This window comes from Phycodurus eques, chromosome 14, assembly GCF_024500275.1.
Source record: "Phycodurus eques isolate BA_2022a chromosome 14, UOR_Pequ_1.1, whole genome shotgun sequence".
In the NCBI taxonomy this organism is placed as follows: Eukaryota; Metazoa; Chordata; class Actinopteri; order Syngnathiformes; family Syngnathidae; genus Phycodurus; species Phycodurus eques.
The window spans coordinates 2,994,852-3,014,407 of NC_084538.1; the positions used below are offsets into that span (position 1 = coordinate 2,994,852).

General features: G+C 42.4%; 1 protein-coding gene across 7 annotated transcripts in view; it reads left to right on the forward strand.

Moving 5' to 3' along the window:
• Positions 1–19,551, forward strand: part of sptb (spectrin, beta, erythrocytic) — a 39,158-nt gene extending 19,607 nt beyond the window's left edge. For 5 of the 7 annotated variants that reach the window (XM_061697263.1, XM_061697264.1, XM_061697265.1 and 2 more), the window contains 25 exons: positions 31–320; positions 513–1,093; positions 1,678–1,815; positions 2,587–3,346; positions 3,942–4,144; positions 4,784–4,874; positions 4,955–5,101; positions 6,410–6,679; positions 7,762–7,986; positions 8,054–8,143; positions 9,162–9,464; positions 9,769–9,899; positions 10,008–10,212; positions 11,289–11,512; positions 11,786–11,936; positions 13,282–13,526; positions 13,856–13,994; positions 14,069–14,153; positions 14,258–14,454; positions 14,557–14,645; positions 15,492–15,552; positions 15,622–15,835; positions 17,139–17,325; positions 17,404–17,446; positions 17,907–19,551. In XM_061697263.1, coding sequence (XP_061553247.1) covers positions 31–320; positions 513–1,093; positions 1,678–1,815; positions 2,587–3,346; positions 3,942–4,144; positions 4,784–4,874; positions 4,955–5,101; positions 6,410–6,679; positions 7,762–7,986; positions 8,054–8,143; positions 9,162–9,464; positions 9,769–9,899; positions 10,008–10,212; positions 11,289–11,512; positions 11,786–11,936; positions 13,282–13,526; positions 13,856–13,994; positions 14,069–14,153; positions 14,258–14,454; positions 14,557–14,645; positions 15,492–15,552; positions 15,622–15,835; positions 17,139–17,325; positions 17,404–17,446; positions 17,907–18,086 — 5,249 coding nt within the window. In that variant the 3' untranslated portion in view covers positions 18,087–19,551. Of the gene's footprint in view, positions 1–30; positions 321–512; positions 1,094–1,677; positions 1,816–2,586; positions 3,347–3,941; positions 4,145–4,783; positions 4,875–4,954; positions 5,102–6,409; positions 6,680–7,761; positions 7,987–8,053; positions 8,144–9,161; positions 9,465–9,768; positions 9,900–10,007; positions 10,213–11,288; positions 11,513–11,785; positions 11,937–13,281; positions 13,527–13,855; positions 13,995–14,068; positions 14,154–14,257; positions 14,455–14,556; positions 14,646–15,491; positions 15,553–15,621; positions 15,837–17,138; positions 17,326–17,403; positions 17,447–17,906 lie in introns of all 7 variants that reach the window. The other 2 variants (XM_061697267.1, XM_061697261.1) reach the window with 1 other exon arrangement.
• The last annotated feature ends 5 nt before the right edge of the window (positions 19,552–19,556 follow it).

The following is a 19,556-nucleotide window of genomic DNA, read 5'->3' on the forward strand; positions in this document are numbered from 1 at the left end:
ATTTAGCCTGCGTTGTTTCTAATCTCCCAGGTTACAAGCCGTGCGATCCTCAGGTGATCCGAGATCGGGTGGAGCACCTGGAGCTCTGCTACCAAGAGCTCCGGGCCCTGGCCGTCCAGCGCCGGGCCCAGCTGACGCAGTCTCGTCGCTTCTGGAGCTTCTTGTGGGAGGCGGCGGAGCTGGAGAGCTGGATCAAGGAGAAGGAGAACATCTTCTCCTCGTTGGACTACGGCAAGGACCTGACCAGCGTGCTGCTTCTCCAGAGCAAGCACAAAGCCTTTGAGGACGAGCTGGGTGCCCGCCAAGTCAACCTGCGACAGGTACTGACCGAGCGTGGCTAATGTTTAAACAGTGCATAATGTTACAGTTCCACTTTTTTCATCTCATAATTTGTATTGTCACGTGCAGCACATTTTTTTGTCGTAAAGTTGAGTTGTAAGCACAGTGTTAGTGTTGGAACTTCATTCTGTTACAGTGGATTACAATGAGCCTCTGCCTCGTTTCTGCCCCAGGTTCTAACCGAGGGCGGCGAGATGATCCGGGACGACCACTTCGGTTCGCCGAAGATCCGAGAGTGCACGGATGGCGTCGAGAGGCAATGGCGGCAGCTGGAGGATCTGGCGGCCTTCCGGAAACAGAACCTCCAGGACACGCAGAGGTTTTTCCAGTTCCAAGGGGACGCCGACGAACTCACGGCCTGGCTGCTGGACGCCAAGCGGCAGATGAGCGGCGACGACGCAGGTCACGACGAGTACACCACCCGGCGGCTCCTGCGACGCCACGACGACCTCCGTAACGAGACGGGCAAGACGGCCGCCGCCGTGGACGCGCTGTCCAGCCAGGCCAACGCGTTGCCCGAGGAGCTGCTGAACACGCCCGACATCCAGCGTCGCCTCAAAGACATCAAGGACCTCTTCATGGAGCTCATGTCTCTGGCCGACGTCAGGCAGAAGAAGCTGGATGACGCCATGGCGCTGTACACCATCTTCAGCGAGACGGACGCCTGCGAGCTCTGGATGGGCCAGAAGGAGACTTGGCTGGTGGATTTGGAGGTGCCCGACAAGCTGGAAGACCTGGAAGTGGTCCAGAATAGGTATTCAGTCGTTATTTGGAACACACTCGATGATGTTAAGAAAATCCACAAGTAACTGACACCCGCCCCAAAAAACACACAAGAGGGCAGAAAAGGACGACTTTTGTCAAAATGAGTAACCGTCAAACTGGTGAATGCTGAAACACAAATTTAAGGGGCTTGTAGTGGTTCTCAAACTGGCGCTCGGGGACCCTCGGGGGTCCGCAAGCCGTAACTTAGCCGTCTGCAAAATATTTTGCAATAAATTCAATTTAATGTACTACCTTTGCTTCGGTTGAATTAAAAAACCCTGGAAAAAAAAATCATCATATCAAAATCACATCCGGGCCCTAACCCCAACCTTTAGCCACAAAAGTGTATAAAGGCCTATTTTTTTGAGAATATAGTCTGAATTCCCAGAATAAAAGGTGCAATATTATGAAAATAAAGTCGTATTTTCGAAAGTCACTCTCGAAATATATACAGGGGTCCCAGTTTGAGAACCACCGGTGGAGAGAATGGATGGATGAATGGATGGATCTTTACTTTGTTCCAAATTTAGCTGGCTGGGTCTTTTGTCTTTCAACACGTTTTGTTGCCTCCAGGTTGAGCATTCTGGCTCAGGATATGGCAAATGTTCAGTCGAGAGTGGATGAAGTCAATAAGGCGGTCAAACAACTGGAGGACAGCAGACACCCTCGCATCAAAGAGGTCAAGGAATGCCAGATGAGACTGAATAAAAGGTGATTTTTTTTATTTTTATTTTTTCTCTCTAGCTCCAGGTAAAATAAAACAGAAAAATCAATATATTTGGTTTCCAAATGATTAACTGTTTGCCTACAGGTAAAAAAAAAGCTTGTAAAGAACTGCCAATTTACTGTATGTCACGATACGCACATACAACGGGATGATGTGGGCTACACAGCTTCTTTAATATTGACCAAAATCAAGATGACGACATCCACATTTTTCTTCATACAAAATGACTCGAAATTTCGTGTTCTAATTTGTCATTTTTTTAAGCATGAGTATACATTTCATTATTATAGACTCTATAGGACATCCCTCAAAATCCGGTGAGCCAAATGATGGTAAACCTTTTTAAAAAATGCAGTACTTTGAATAGGATCGCTGTCATTACGCAGATAACATTTTACACCCCCCCCCCCCCCCCCCCAAAAAAAAAAAAAAAAAAAAAAAAAAAAAAAATCAAGTTACATATTACCATAGTTCTCAATGGGGTTTAGGTCAGGGGATGATCGTGGCCACACCATGAGTTTTTCCTCCCATCACAGTTGTTCCAAAATTATTAAGCGCATGCTGTTTTTGTCAATGAGCTCATCGACAATTGTATTAGTTTCTATAATAATCAGTCTTTTATTTAACAAACCCGCACGATGACATCAGTATCAGAAAAAAACAAGTGGGTTGTAACGGAACGTAACAAAAATCTTAGCGGCAGTCTGTAAATTACACCGAATATCCCAGAGAGCAACATCCGGACATTCTTTCAGGTGGGCCGCCTTCAAGGCCACGGTGGACGACAAGAAGAGGAAGGTGGACTCTGCGGTAAGCCTGCACAACTACGGACTGGAGTGCGACGAGACTGCAGCATGGATCCGTGACAAGACGCGCGTCATCGAGTCCACGCAGGACCTGGGCAACGACCTGGCCGCCGTCATGACCATCCAGAGGAAGCTGTACGGCATGGAGCGCGACTTGGCCGCCATCGACTCCAAACTCGATCTCCTGAGGGCCGACGCCGACCGGTTGGCGACGGAGCAACCGGAGAACGCGCCCGGCATCCTCGACCGCCGGGCCGAGCTGGACGCGGCCTGGGACGAGCTCCAAAAGACCCTGAAAGACCGCGAGGACTCGTTGGGTGAAGTCAGTAAGCTGCAGATATTCCTGCAGGACCTGGACGACTTCCAGTCCTGGCTTTTCAGAGCTCAGAAGGCCGTGGCCTCGGAGGAGATGCCCGCCTCGCTGCCCGAGGCTGAGGAGCAGCTGAGCCTCCATGACGCCGTGCGCGACGACATCGACAACCACGAGGAGGACTATCGCGGCATCAAGGACACCGGTGCGCGGGTCACCAGCGGTCAAGAGAACGACCCCCAGTACTGGGAGCTGGAGCAGACGCTCGGTGGTCTGGACCGAGGCTGGTACGAGCTCCAGAAGATGTGGGACCGACGCAAGACCTTCTTGGAGCAGGGCTTGGGCTTCCAGCAGTTCTTAAGGGACGGCAAGGCGGTCGAGGCCATCCTCAACAACCAGGTAAAGGAAAACCGCCTGAACTTGGACTTTTTTAACTTAACAAAAAGCATGGGGTTAGAGGTTATGTCTTGTTAGCGGTTTGTTGGCTTTTCAGTTCGTTAACATGATAAAATAAAACAAAATTCCCCACGATAATTTGTAGAGGGATGCAAGAAGACTTGGAATTTTGGTGCAGGTCAGATAAAATTGCGTATTGAAGAATTTTCTGTCATTAGAGTCTGCTTTCATTGGTGTGCTGGTTAGGGCAGAGATCCACCACATCTGGCAGATGGTGGAGAGTAAAATAAGAATAAAAATCTCATACTCTGGTTTACCGCCACCTACAGGACTGGAGTGGAGGTGCATTGTTCAGCATGTTTTGATTTTATTCACTGAAATGCAATCGGGGGGGAACTACCTTCTTAACTCTGCACCAGAAGTGTAAAGAGAGAGGTTGCCTGGTTAGCCATTGATGGGCTAAAAGTCAGTGAGCATGATGACACAAAACACAATTCTCCATGATAATTTGTAAAGGGGTGGCGCAGGGGCAAAGGAAGAAACCTTGAAAATGCGATGCAGATCCGGAGTTGGTATTTCTCCTGTTTTTTTTTCCCAGGAGTACACGCTGGCCCACGTGGACAAGCCCGACACGCTGGCCGGGGCCGAGCAGGCCCTGAAGAACCACGAGGGCTTCGTCAGCACCATGGAAGCCAATGAGGACAAGATCGATGGCGCCCTCCAGGCGGGCAGGCGGCTGGTGGACGACGACAACTTGTATGCGGGGAAAGTGCAAGACAAAACGGAGTCCATCGGTGACCGGTACGTGATTACACTTATAATGTACTTCTCCGAGATTTTATACTCCGTCAATAAACAGTCTGCATGAACTAACACAGCACCCAAAACATTAAATGCTTGTATTTTTTTTACTGAACACAAGTTGTAAATGTCACAGTTGAGGATGGAAAAAGTCTGCGAACTCCTCGGCTAATGACGCCCGCAAGAGCGAGCGGGAGCCAGGAGTCGGCCAACCTGGAGTCCAATCAATATGATGAGATTGGAGGTGTTGGTTAAAGCTGCTAGGCCCTCTAAAAAAAAAAGACGCGCCAGTTTTGAGCTTTCTGTTCTCAATAAACGTTTCCAGGTTTTTGTGCGACTAATTTTTGTGATTCCCCCGCCCCCACCAAAAATTCTGCCGTGTACAACCTTTAATGACCATTTAAAAGTCAAAGTTGATAAGGGTACCTCACAGTCCCACACAGGATGCTTTTGCCCCCATTAACTCCCACAATGCATCTGAGCAAGCAGGTTCCACCGGTAATGGATATCGATTCATTTAAAAGTGAGAGTATATACACTGATGGCCGTTTTTGTGCCAGGTGTTTTTCTGAAAAGGGAGCCCCTCTCTGCAGGGAAAAGGCACGACTCTGAAGTTGCTGCTTGTCTTTTGACATTTAGGCACAACAAAAACAAAGCGAGAGCCCGGGAGGTGTCGGAGAAGCTGCGAGACAACCGAGACCTGCAGCACTTCTTACAGAACGCTCAAGATGTGAGTTCCCCATTTGTGGTTTTGTTGCTGGTGTAGCACTTAGCGTCCGCTGATCTCATTACGTCTCCGTCCGAGCCCAGCTGACTCTGTGGATCAACGAGAAGATGCTGACCGCTCAGGACACGTCGTACGACGAGGCCCGGAACCTGCACAGCAAGTGGCTGAAGCATCAGGCCTTCATGGCCGAGTTGGCCTCCAACAAGGACTGGCTGGACAAAGTGGACCAGGTACCCCTTTCAGAGATCCAGTGGCACAACTGGATCTGGCAATTTGATTACCAGAGGCCAAGTACAACTGTGCTCCACCATAATTAAATGTTGGTACAGACTTATGTAGCGACATTACTACCTCTGCTGAGAAGTTGTTTTGTTAGCCGTTTGATGGTTAGCCAGTCAGTCAGTGTGATGATGCAAAACAATTTTACACCAAAATGTGTAGCGCAGTAGCGCACGAGCGAAGAAAGAAACCCAGATCCAATTATGGAGCTACATTATTACCTCCGCCAAGCACCAGAAACATGAGGTAAAAGGTTGTTTTTCTAGCCGTTAGCGCGATGAAGGCGAAAAGCATTGGCGAAATGTTCTGTTAGCCATTTTTGGTCAGCAAGTTGGTTGGCGTGATAATGCAAAACCAAAATGTCCATGGAAACTTGTAGCGGTGTGACACGCGGTCACAGGAAGAAACTTTGTAAATTCCGTGGAGATCTGGGAAAAGAACTCATTTATACTTTGCGACATCTCAGTCTACTTGCATTGCGGACAAGTGAGGGGCCGCAACCTTACCGGATTCGGCAGACGGAACCGTGGTGGAAAAAAGCTTGATGTGGGTGGTACCGACTTTGTAATGCGCGGTACCACCACCTACAGGACTGGAGTCAAAACGCATCATCCATCGTTTTTTCGATGAAATGAACTGCTGAAGTACTTTCAGCAAGCACCAAAAGCGTGAGGTGAGAGGTTCCGTTTTGTTAGCCTTTTTGTTGGCTAGCGGGTCAGTTACAATGTTTATGCAAAAACTAATTTTGTCGCAGAATATATAAAGCGGTGGTGCACGGACGAAGGAAGCAGCTTTTTAATTTGGTATCAATCCGCCACAGGGACTTTATTTCAGTTTTCAGCGTTGCAGTCAAGAAGATGCTAGAACTGTGGTGAACAGAGAAACTTACCGCGTGTGGCACCCACCCACTTTCTAATGTGCATTATCGCCATCTACAGGACTGCAGTGGAAGTGCATCATTCAGCACATCAAATGAGTCCACAGAACTACATTTTCACCACCAGCAAGCAACAAAAAGTTCTTTTTTTCGTAGCCGTTTGTTGCTTAGCGATTGGGTTACCATGACAACACAAAAACAAATTGTCTGCTAAAAATTACAGAAGGGTGGTGCACGGGGAAATGAAGAAACCTTGAAGTCTTGAGTTTCACTTTTGGGCGTTACAGTCCACTGATATTGGGGTCCAGAAAAGGGTGCAGTGACCCACCGCATCCAGCAGATGGAGCCATTTAACTGACGTGTGCTGAATTTGAATGCGCAGGAGGGCCAGGAGCTGACGGCTTCCAAGCCCGAGTCGGAACCGGTGGTGCGGGAGCGCCTGGCCGCCGTCCACCAGTTGTGGGATATGTTGGAGTCCACCACGCAGGAGAAGGCCCGGCTGCTGTTCGACGCCAACCGCTCTGAGCTTTTGGACCAGAGCCTGGCCGATATCAGGAAGTGGCTGGGCGAGCTGCGGCAGCAGCTGCAGAGCGCCGGCGGCGAAGACGTCAGGGACCTGACAAACGCGAACATCCTGCTGAAGAAACACCAGGTGGGAGCAGGTGATCGACTGTTGTGCGGCCAAGAAGTCGGTGTTGAACTTCACAACTGTGCCCCGCCCAGCATTATAAACGGATTTGTTTTTGCCAAAACTCGATTTAGTATCGAATTTGTATTGTTTGGGTCATATTTTGTCCATGTCATATCATATTTTTATTTGTAGAATTTCTTTTTTCAGTTTTTATTTTTAAATTCAAAATATATATTTCTTTACTCTTAAACTCACCCAATGAAATATACTTAGTATATGTACCTTTTTTTTTTCCATCAAATTTTTTTACATATATCATCACATTATTACATTTTAGATTTTCTTTTTTTTTTTTCTTTTAGATTATTTTTTTTCTTTTTATCCAACACTACATATTTTGTGTTTTGTAAGGTTTTGCCCAATTTTTCATATTTCATGGCATTTGGTATATAGTTTAATTTCTACTAATTAATTCCGTTTGAATTGAATTATGTTTTTGAAAATTTTTTTCTTTCTTTCAATCCAAAACTCACTCTGTAGTGTATTTTGAATTGAAAAGCAAAACAAAACCCTTGAGTCACGTTATGGTGCATTGCAGTGAAAAGATGACAATGGAAGAATAGCGATGGGGTTAAATAAATGAAATTAAATTCAACACAATATATTTTGTATTTCTAAAACTTCTTTGTCACTTTAGTTTTACATATTTATTGTATTTTATAAATATGAATTGTTTTTTTTATAAATATTTATTTATTTAATTTTGTTTTTAGGTTTAACGTAATTGTTTTCATCCAAAACTCAATACATTTAATATATATAATTTTTTTTTTTTTTGACATTATGTATGAAACAATTATACTATTTTTATGGTTTAAAGATTTTGGTTGTATTATATATATTTTTTCTTTTACCCCAAAACTGGCTCAACCCAAAATCTTCAGTATTATTTAAGGTGACCTTTTTCTCGTTCACATTTTTTATGTAATTTTGAGTTTTGCGCTTTCAGTTCCACACACTCCGCCTCTGTTATTTCTCTCATGCGACCTTCAAAGATGGATTATAACCGTGCTCTGTATTGTTTCGCGTACCCTGGCGACAAGGCGATGGAGAACCAAGTACGTGATCGCGCCCGGGAGCTGGAGGAGCTCCAGGAGGCTCTCAGGACGCACGGCGGCGGCGGGCGGGACGAACGGGACGAAGAGCTGGAACAGCAGAGTCTCCAGGCGCAGTTCCAGCAGCTGACGGCACCCCTGGCCCAGCGCAGGGGCAAGCTGGAGGAGGCCAGGGCCGTGCACCAGTTCTACAGGGATCTGGCTGACGAGCTGGTGAGCCAGTTAAAACCTTTATTAGTCATATTTTCCATGATTTTTAAAATGTTGTTGTTTCTTTCAGCTGTGGATTGAAGAGAGAATGCCGCTGGCGCTGTTGCAAGATCACGGCAGCGACCTGCAAACTGTGCAGATGCTGCTCAAGAGGAACGGGGTCAGTTGAGATTGAAAGCAGCTCAAGGTCCCTCCGATGGACAGGACAGCCGGTCTCAATCGAAACCTTGGCAAAAAATCAAAAGAGCTAATATTTATAGCTGTTCAAATGCCAGGTTTTTTGTGATCTACAAAAAAAAAAAAAAAAAAAAAAAAAAAGGAGACCGAGACAGATAATTTCAGAACCTGTACGACTCAAGTGTTAGAAACCAAACCTGCGGGCTTCTGCGAGAAAGCAAAGAAAATGTCAGCAAAAGCCCACTAGAACATCTGAACTCGAATTGGCATGAATCAAAAGCACTTTAAATGGCACCCGGTGAGTGCTGACTTACCATTTAACATGCGTTGGCATGTGACTGGTTAATTCTGAACACAGCCACATCTTCACTTATCTGAAGGTGTGCACACTTGTGCAACCACAATATCTCCCTTTTTTAGTGTTACTCCCTCTCCTTATTGAAAATGTGTGTTCTTTTTAATTTTTATTGATTCAATTGAGTTTTACAGGTCACCACAATAGTGAAAAAAGTTTTGAAATGATTTATCTTGGGCTCAGTTTTTTTTATATCCCAAATACCTGGCATCGTTTTCGATGGATATTTATATTGTTGGAAAAACAAAAATACAAAAATGATCCAAAGCAATTTGAATACAAAGATATCTAAAAGTCTTATCTTTAAAAATCTAAAAACATATATAGATATAAAATATACAAGCCAGGGTACAAAGTAAACGAGACCAGAATAAGTTTAAATGATTTTGAATAAAAGGAAAATATGTTTTATAAAAACAATTAACCATATAAAAAATTGTAATACATAAGAGGAAATTCTGAAATGTTACAAAAATGGTCAAAACGAAATGTAGGAAAAAGTATTTAGTGGAAAGCACAAGTTCATTCCAGTATAGAGTAATGAATCAAAATATTTGTTTTCTATATTTGTTTTCTTTTTTTATCCTAAAAAAATAAAATAAATTGCACGGTGAGGATGTAATAAGTGAACCGTTGGCTTGCGCAGACGCTGCAGAGAGAAATCGAGGGCCACGAGCCCCGCGTGGACGAGGTGCTGGAGCGAGGACGCAGGATGGCGGCGGCGGCGGCGGCGGGCGACGAGGGGCCGGGAGGTCCCGAGGCCGGGCGGCTCGCCGGGCAGCTGCGCGAGCTGGAGGAGGCGTGGGCGCGGCTGCGGGCGCAGATGACCCGCCGGAAGGAGAGGCTGGACGCGTCGCGCTGGGCGGAGCAGTTCTGCAACGACGCCGACGAGGCCCAAGCGTGGATTGGCGAGCAGGAGCTCTACATGATCGCTGAGGAAAAGCCCAAGGTGCGATGCACATCAAAAGTCTGCACACCCCTGTGCAAATGCCAACTTTTGGTGTTACAAAAAAAAATAATAATCACACTTTTCAAAACTTTTTCAGGCATTAATTTGACCATACAACTTAATAATAATAAAAAATATAAATGTATATTTTAGACAAGCCAAGTAAGAATCGAGCAGGCTTAAGAATAAGTCCACTTTTCAACCGCGTACGCCGGTTTCATCCCTTCGCCCAACCTAACTTGCTTTTGGAGTTACCGTGTTTTCGTTTGAAGAGTTCCCACTTTTGGTCTTCCTGTTCGTGCAGGACGAGCAGAGCGCCGTGTTGAGTCTGAAGCGTCACAACATCGCCAAGCAGGCCGTGGACGACTACGCCGACTCCATCCGCAATCTGTCACAGCGAGCTCAGAACATGTTGACGGAGGAACATCCCGACGGGTCTGCAAATTCTCCGCAAAATAAAGATGATTCTGATTCTGAAATTCCACTGAAAGCTAAAATCCAATCCTGAGTCTTTTTCCTTCCCTGCGCTGGGCGCGCGTGCAGCGAGAAGATCATCCGGCGTCAGGGCCAAGTGGACAAGCAGTACGCCGGGCTGAGCGAGCTGGCCGAGGACCGGCGCAGGAAGCTGGAGCACGCGTGCCGCCATTTCCTGCTCAGCCGCGAGGCGGACGACCTGGAGCAGTGGATCTCCGAGCTCGACGTGGCCGCGTCCTCGCAGGAGATGGGCCAGGACCTGGACCACGTCACGGTACGCAGTCGTCGCCCTCACAAATTGTTCACCAGCGACAGTTATGAGAAGAAGTAAAAAGACGCTTCAAGTTGTTTAATGCTACTCCCAGTTGAAGTTTACTGTAAAAAAAAAAAAAAAAAAACTAACGTTAAACAGAAGAGAATTGGCACTCGCGCAAGTCTGTTAGCTTAATGCTAACGCACGGTGAAAAATGCCATAGGTGGGCTAACCATACAAGCGCTTTGAAGTATAATGCAGTTCTTTAATAATGTATTAATTTGGATAAAATACAAGTGTCAAACTTAAAATAAAACCTATAATAAGCAAAAGATACTGTTTAAAAGTGTAACGTATAATTCAAAAAAATAAAACTGAATATAGTAAATAAGAAAAAACATTCACAGGGTAAAAAGTGTAATACTTGAAAGTGTAAATTTGACTAGAATATAATAAAATAAGCAAAATACTATATATACTTAATGGAACTTATAACTAATTTCAAGTGCAAAAAAGTATATAAAGTATACATCAAATGAGAAGAAATTGCTGTCTATAAAGTGTGTTATTTCAGAGTGTAAGAAATATATCCATGTAAACAAATTATCAAAATAATAATAATAGTGTAAGAAAATATATATTGATGAAAATAAGCAAAAAAAAAAAAACAGAATAAACAGCATACCACTTAAGTGTAAAAAAAATTAGAAAATAACAAACCTGGTGTGAAAAGCATCATACTTTAAAGTGTAAAAAAGTCCATGACCATGACTAAACAAAATTGAAAATAAAAATATTTTAAGGTGTAAAAACGTCATAGAGTAAGGAAAAAATATACTAAATATATATATAGTTAAAAAAGCCATCGAATTAACCTCAAATAAAGTTCAGGTGGTTTAGTAGGCTTTTCCAGACTCTTTGCTTTCCAACCCAAAGCATGAACGTTTTGTGCAAACACCGATTGCTATCTGGAACAACTCATAATTCCCTCCACTTAGTCTAAGACCCCACTTACAGCTAAAGAAGAAAAAAGTGTCCAAAAATAAATGCAAAAATATCCACGTTGTAATTGAACTTTTGTATCTTGCGCGGGTCAGCTTCTGAGGGACAAGTTCCGCGAGTTTGCGCGTGAGACGGGCGCGCAGGGTCAGGAGCGCGTGGACGCCGTCAACCGGACCATCGACGAGCTGATCGAGGCGGGCCACGGCGAGGCGGTGGCCGTGGCCGAGTGGAAGGACGCCATCAACGAGAGCTGGGCCGACCTCCTGGAGCTCATCGACACGCGCGCTCAGCTGCTCAACGCCTCCTACGAGCTGCTCAAGTAAGGTTTTGTGGGACTTTAAGTCCTATTTGGTCCATCTCAGACATTGTGCAACTCCAGAAGTTGGACTTTGGCATTTTGGGCAACATTGAAAGTTATATTTTCCCCGATTTCATTTCTTTGGAGAGATGTATTTTTCTTTTCCCCAAAACTTTGCGTCAACTTCAAATGAAATGTTGGTTCAGACAACAAAAAAAAGTATTGTCAAACTCCAAAGTTATAAGACAGCGATTCGGGCGCAACTTTAAAGCGTTATCCCAACGTGGCGTTAAGGTACTTTGACGACGCCAAGGAGCTGGTGGTCCAGATCCAGGACAAGCAGAAAGAGCTTCCCGAAGACGTGGGCGAGGACTTCAGCAAAGCCGAAACCTTCCACAGGATGCACGCCGCCTTCGAACGCGACATAACATCCCTGGGAAAGCAGGTAACGACAACCTCGGTTTCAGTCTTGGCTTTATATGCTGCCCCCTGGTGGACTTACAATCCCAATGATGTTGTTTTCAAATGTGAACGACGTTGAGGCGCGTTTTTTCGGTACTTTTGACTTCAATCTTATAGTACTACTACAACATTCAATCGTGAATGTGTCAAAAATGTAAAAATGCAAGTAGGTATATAATAATAATTACAAAATAATATTCTGATTTTAAAGTTGTTTGAAAAAAAGTTGGTATTTAATCGTGCATTTTTTTGTGATGGTGCCTATTAATTAACGTACGTCAATCATGAATGTATCAAAAAGTCTAAATGCAAATAATGCAATTTTTGAATGACAATTTATTATATTGTGATCCAAATTGAAAATAACGATACAAATAAAGTGAACCATCCATCCATCCATTTTCTGAGCCGCTTCTCCTCACGAGGGTCGCCGGCGTGCTGGAGCCTATCCCGGCTGTCATCGGGCAGGAGGCGGGGTACGCCCTGAACCGCTTGCCAGCCAATCGCAACAATAAAAAAAAAAACAAAAAAACCAATACAATTATATTATTATAAATAATAGTAATACGTATTACTTATTCTTACGATGCATGTAATATTATGATTGGTATTATGTGATTGTAGTTTATTAGAACTACTACTACTACTACTACTACTAATATAAATATAATTAAAAGGTAATATAAATATAAATAATGAAAGACGTGTGTATAAAAACAAGTGAAGGAACTCATACAAATACATTTGAAGGTATTTTTTTTAAAAGCAAATTATTAATATCAAAATGTAAAAATAAGAGTAATTTAAAAAATAGTGCTAATAATAAATCACCAATAAAATTCAAAAGTCATAAAATGAAATGCTTAAAAAACATCAGTTGTGGTAGAAGAAATCATGAAAAATAAAAATATCGGTATAATGTAAATATGCTATGTAAAAAGTTGTAATATAATACAAAAGTGATAAGAAAACAATTGAAAATACAAATAAAGGATATAAACATTTTAATCATGACGTCATAATTTTGAAAAAGATTTTTCATAATAAAAACATGCCAATTACTTATGATATTAAAAAAAACAATATTAAAAATAGTTTAAATAATAAAAAATACACACAAAATATAGGTAAGTGCAACAGAAGTCTAAAAATATAACATTTTACACTTGGTGCGCTATTCATTTATATTATGTAGACTATTTATTTACGTCAACCACAATGTGCCCCACTCAAGAATTTGGAAGTCACGGAAGAAAGAATTTCAAAGTAGCGTGAAGGTAGGCGGGCAAAGTGAATCCCGCAAGCGCGCATGTCTGCATGCCTCGCAGGTCGAGCAGCTCCAGGAGACGGCGGCGAGGCTGCGAGCTCAGTACGCCGGCGAGCGGGTCGACGCCATCCAGGCGCAGGAGCGAGCGGCCGCCGAGGCCTGGAAAGCTTTGCTGGACGCCTGCGACGGGCGCCGCAGGCGACTGCTGGACACGGCCCGCAAGTTCCGCTTCTTCGCCATGGCGCGAGACCTCACGGCCTGGATGGAGAGCGTCGCGCGGCAGATCGACACCCAGGAGAAGCCGCGGTCAGTCGGCAAAAGAAACGAGATCGATACGTTGAATTGTCTTCGCTGGTCGGCCTTTGTATTTGGAAATCATTTTAATTTTTTCATTTTGCAGGAGAGTTTTTGAAAAAAACTTCGATGGCTTCCGTAACATGACATTTACGTCATCTGGATGCTTGCTTTTCTTTTTTTTTTCTTTAACAAGAATTGTGGTTTTCCTCAGACTTTAACAATTCATCGGTTAAATTAAATCAACAGAATAATCGATTATTAAAATACATATTTTTGTCATTCCTATTTTTACATGATATCGTGTCGCATAATTCTCGTATTTCCATTTTTCTAACCAGGGACGTGTCCTCGGTGGAGCTTCTGCAGAAGTATCATCAGGGCATCCGCTCTGAGATCGAGGCGCGGGGCGTCAAGTTCACGGAATGCAGCGACGCGGGCGCGGCCCTGCTGGCGCGCGAGCACCGAGACTCGGCCGAGGTCGCGCGCAACCGACGGCCGTCCGAAATCGCTGTTTTCTGCACAGATTTTGAAGCCTTGTTGTTCTTGTGAAGATCCGAGAGAAGATGACGCAGCTGCGGGACAAACGTGAGGAGATGATGCTCCAGTGGGACGACCGTTGGGACTGGCTGCGACTTTGTAAGAGCGACATCGTCAACGTTTGAAACCGTCGACTCAGACTGGTTTTGAAATGGGGAAAGTGAAGTTAGGTCCCAGAGGGCAACCTTTTTTCTGGCCCGTAGTGTTGGAGGTGTGCCAGTTTGCACGCGACGCCTCGGTGGCCGAGGCCTGGCTGGCGGCTCAGGAGCCGTACGTCGGCAGCGAGGAGCTCGGCCGGTCGCTGGGCGACGTGGAGAAGCTGCTCAAGCGGCACGAGGCCTTCGAGAAGTCCACCGCCGCCTGGGAGGAGCGCTTCTCGGCCCTGGAACGCCTCACCACCGTACGGGCCGACGTCTCGACAAAAAGCTCGCGCGGGCCGAGGTCCGGGAAAAAACAAAAAATGGGATGACAAAAAAAAGTTGTGTTGTGTTGTGTTGCTCAGTTGGAGCTGTTGGAGCTGAGGAAGCAGCAGCAGCAGGAGGAGATGGAGCGATTGGAACGAGAACAGCAGCGCTACCATCAAGAAAGCAGGTACGATGCTAACCCTTCAGGACATTTCAAAACAACCACAACCAAAAAAAAATGTTCGGTTGTCATTTGTTTGGGCGGGGGCGGCAGACAAGTTGACTCGACGGCTTCACAAACTCGACTTCAAACTGAATTGTGTTTTTTATTATATACATTTCATTTTCAAATGATTCATGTATGGAAAATTCTATTCATTTTGTCTTCATTTATTTAAAAATGTTTTTAGTACATTTGTTAATTTAGTTTATGGCATTTTCAGTTATTTAGTTGTCTTCCTTTTATTTAAATGTATTGATAAATCTATTTTAAAGACAAATTTATTAATGACTTAATTTTATTTAATGACCTTACATATTTCATTTTATTTGTTAATTTGAAAAAAAAAACCGAATTTATTTATTACTTAACCATTGGAATGTATGATACATTCCTTTAAAGTTTAATGTAATTCAACACATTTTAAAATATTTTGTAGTTATTCATTTCATTCATGTATTCAATTTTATTTGTTTAATGTAATTCTATCACCTTTATTCATGTGATCTATTTTCTGTAACTCTTCCGCAATTGGTAATTATATATTTTGTCATTTTCCTTTTTTTTTTTTTTTTTTACTGTCACAAATAGATGAAAAATGTATTGTAAAGATACATTAATTTCATAATATATTCTCTTACATTTATTCTATACATTATTTACAGTTACATAACATTAGGCGTCATATAAATAATTATTATTAAAATAGAAATACATGTAATGGATTGTATCGAGATAGTGTTGGTTGACCTTCGTGTTGTCATGGTGACAGAAGGGGACAATGTGTAACAATGTGATCTTTCTTCCAATCAGGAGAGACGATACTGGCTTCACTGAATCTTCGCAACTCTTCACGGTGGAGGAAGAAACTGTGGTGAGCGTGTGCGTGGAGAAACCCGCTCGATGGCGTTTCCTTCATAACTTAACGTTTTATCTCCTCCAGTCCGGAGCGGTCGAGCCCAGTTCGGGCATCCCCGAGGCGGCGTCGCCCGCCGGGTCTGAGATGAAGGGGAGCGGCTCGCCGGGGTTGGAGGCGTCCATCTCGGCGGCGGCGGCCGAGGAGCCCCCCGAGGCGCCGCGTGCTTGGACGGTGCTGCAGGAGGGCATGCTGGGACGCAAGCACGACGTGGGGGGTTCTGGGAAGAAGGCCTCCAATAGGTAAGACGCGTTTATTCGCCCCGAGTACCGCCAGAGGGCTTCATCTTTGAAATGAACTCAGCAGGTGTAAGATTTTCGGCCTTCATTTTTTTTTCAAGGGAAAAAGTCACCACCTTACGTGACCAAAGTTGGAATTTTACAAGATGAGAAATTCCACCGACAAGTTGTGTGCCCGGAAAACAAACAAACAAACAAACAAAAAAACGCCTCAATACGGTGTTTCCAATTCAAAACACCAGAGGGCGCAGTTTTCTGTTTTGCCACGAGTTAGTATTTTTGCAAGGGTCAATTTTCAATTCAATTTTTTCGTGTCAAATGTGCGCGTGAGTCGCCAACTGTAATCTGCAATTTGGTGGTGATTGTGCAGATCGGCTGGGGAGACTAAAGTCATATATTGCGTTTTTTTTTTTTTAATTGTAAGTCAATTTTTATTTAAATTTTTTTTTATAATTAAAAAAAATAGATATATATAATTGTTTTTGGAGAAAGAAAATAAGATTTAAAAAATCATATAAGAACAAAGACAGACTTTTTTTCCAGCAAGCCAAATATTAACTATATATATATATATATATATATTGGAATCCTGCATGAAAAAGTAATCGTGCAAGAATAATCATACATTTTCAATGTTTTGCTTTTAGAAAACAATTCATTGTAATTGTCATAATCTTGCAATAAAAAAAATGTAATCTTAGAAGATAATATGAAAAAGTAATCGTGCAAGAATAATCATACATTTTCAATTTTTTGCTTTTAGAAAACAATTCATTGTAATTGTCATAATCTTGCAATAAAAAAAATGTAATCTTAGAAGATAATAGTCAATGTTGTGTTAACATTAAATTTTTAGGCATATAAAGTCGTATCTTGGAGGAAAAAAATTACATCCATGAAAAAGTCAATCTTACAAGGATAAAGTCATATTTTGTAGAACTGTACGCTTCTGAGGAAAACATTAGATTATTATTTTCTCCATTGTTCAGACTAAACATTTTTGAGCGAAAAGTCATTTTTCGAAAAAATTACTTTACAGGTGGAAAAAGTCCTTATCTTGTGGGGCAAAATCATTTTTTTCCCCCTCAAACATAATCTTAAAAAAAAAAAAAAGTTGGAATTGTTAACAAATCTTGGAAAAAAAAGTTTGTTTAAATCATTCTCCAAGAATAAAGTTGCAATGTTATGAGATAATAAATATTACTATAAAATTAGCAACTTCATCGAAAAAAGTCGCAAACGTGCAAAAATAAAATCCTTGCTTAATGTGAATGAAGTCACTTTATTTGATTTTTCAATTTTTTTGATGTGCGCGGAGGTCGTGGAACAACCTGTACTGCGTTCTGAGACCCGGTCAGCTGTCGGCCTACAAAGACGCCAAAAGCTCCGCCCACGGCGCCACGTTTCACAGCGAGGAACCGCTGCCCCTGGGCAACGCCAGCTGGGAGCTGCTGACCAACTACAAGAAGAAGAAGCACGTGGCCAAACTACGGTGGGACGCACTCCGCCGTCACGTCACGTCAACGACAAATCTCACCACTCGCGTCAACGGCAACCTCCTCTTTTTCAGTCTTGCGGATGGCAGTGAATATTTGTTCCAGTGTAAAGATGAGGTGAGTGCATAAATTAATTCCAACACAAATTATTTTTAAGAAAAAAAATATCCACAGGAGGAAACTTGGAAGCCATATTTATTATAATTGTTTTATTTTTTACATGTAATTTTTTTCTAGAAAAAAAGTATTAATCTTGGTGACAAAATTATATTTATTTGTGAAAAGGTTAATAATAGGGGAGAAAATATTTTTTTTTTTTTACACACACACACACAAAACAGATTTTTTTGTTTAAGTATTTGAATTTCTTTGTAAGTAAGTAAGTAAGTAAAGTAAATGCGATTTAGTAATCCAGGAAAAAGATTTTTCTATTTTGTCGCAGTGAAAAAAGAACCACAGGTATGACCATAAAATCAGCTGTGATTATTACAGTTGGAATGACAATTGAAATCATGTCATAGAAAAATCCCCCCCCCCCCGTGAGTCTTGAGCTCGCTTTCTGGATGTTGACTTTCAGGAGGACCTGCAACATTGGAGCCAGGCCATGGCGAGGGCCCTTCAATCGCCCGCGGACGAAGAACAGGCGGCGGACGGGGAGCCGTCCTCGGCGGCCAGAACCCAAAGTCTGCCCCCGCCGGCCTCCGCCTCCAAGAAAGACAAGGAGAAGAAGTTCAGCCGCTTTGCCAAGAAGAAGTGAGAGGCCTCGGGGTTGGCGGGCACCACCGTGGCAACCTGGCACATCGCTCGTGCGTCCGATCAGTCAAGAGCTGTTTTACATCATATATCAACATTGGTTCTTCCGCTTGTATTTAACACACAAATGTTGCTTTTTTTTTTAATGAAATCACAGCAATGCTCTTTTTACACTCAACCAAAGAATTGTTTTTATCTTTGCAAGTTTCTTCACGTGCCTCACACAATGGTTGTGAACTGGAGAAGTCTACCACTTTTATTTGAATACAGGTTCAGGCTCCGCACTTGTGCTCAACTACAAAAGGCCAGACTCTAGAAAGAAACGTATAGTGAGGAATAGACAGAAGAATGTTTTTCTTGGGGAAAAAATTCAACTTTGCTGCAATGGGAATTGTTTTATGTCAAAATATAATAGATTAATAATTTTCTCACTCGAAAACAGTGATTTTTCTTTTCATAATTGATAAAAAAAAAAATTAAAAATTACAAATACAACTCAATACATGATTTTACTTTTTTGAAAAATTTAAGAGTATTTAGCTTTAACTTATTTTCTCCATAATGACAAGATTGCATCAAGATTCAACTTTTCTGAAATAATAAAAAAAAAGATTGTAGTAATACTTAATTACAATAAATTTATGATGAGAATAAATTTTCGCAATAAAGTTGAAAAAAATTACAAACATATCCAACAAAATTATTCAAAAAATAAATCTGTCCTGGAAAATACAGGACTGTTGACCAAGATTACAACTTGATAAAGGGAGAGGAGAAAAAAAAACGTTTACTACTTTACTAATTTTGGCTTGAAAAAAAAAAAAGCTGTCCACTAATACATTTAAGTCCTAATGTTGCAGGAAAAACTGATGTAATTTGCGAGAACTTTGTTTTTTTACAGAAAAAGGTCATAGGCATAAAGTCTTATTTTTTCTAGTATCAGACTGGTGGGAGTTTTGACATTTGCTACAATTACAACTTTATTCTGGAATTTTCTTTTTCTTGTACAACAAAAATCAAACTTGATTTTCATGTGTTCCCCAATACTCCTACGACAGTGGCAGTATTCTGGCACCATTGCATGACATGAACCAGATGTTGAATATGTTTGTTATTTGGTGCTATTGTGAGGCCGACCACTCCGCTTTTTCGAATGCTCTGTTTGCAGTTTCTTGAGGAAATGTAATTGCAAAGTATTTATTTGTCATTCATGTTTGAAGTCACACCGAGCTCAGAGCCACAATGGTTGCTGAAGCTTCTCTGTTCACCTGGGAATGTTTTTATTTTTTTTTTATTTGGGGGTTTAAAAATTCTACATTAAGCATTTGTTTGGAAAACACCAATCAAGCTCATCTAATCTGTCTTTTGTATTCATTGTGTGATGACAGGAAATAGTTAAGTGACCTATTGACTTTTGTTTGCGAGGTTCCTGTGCTTGTGGATGAAATTAAAATGAATTGAGCAGATGACATTC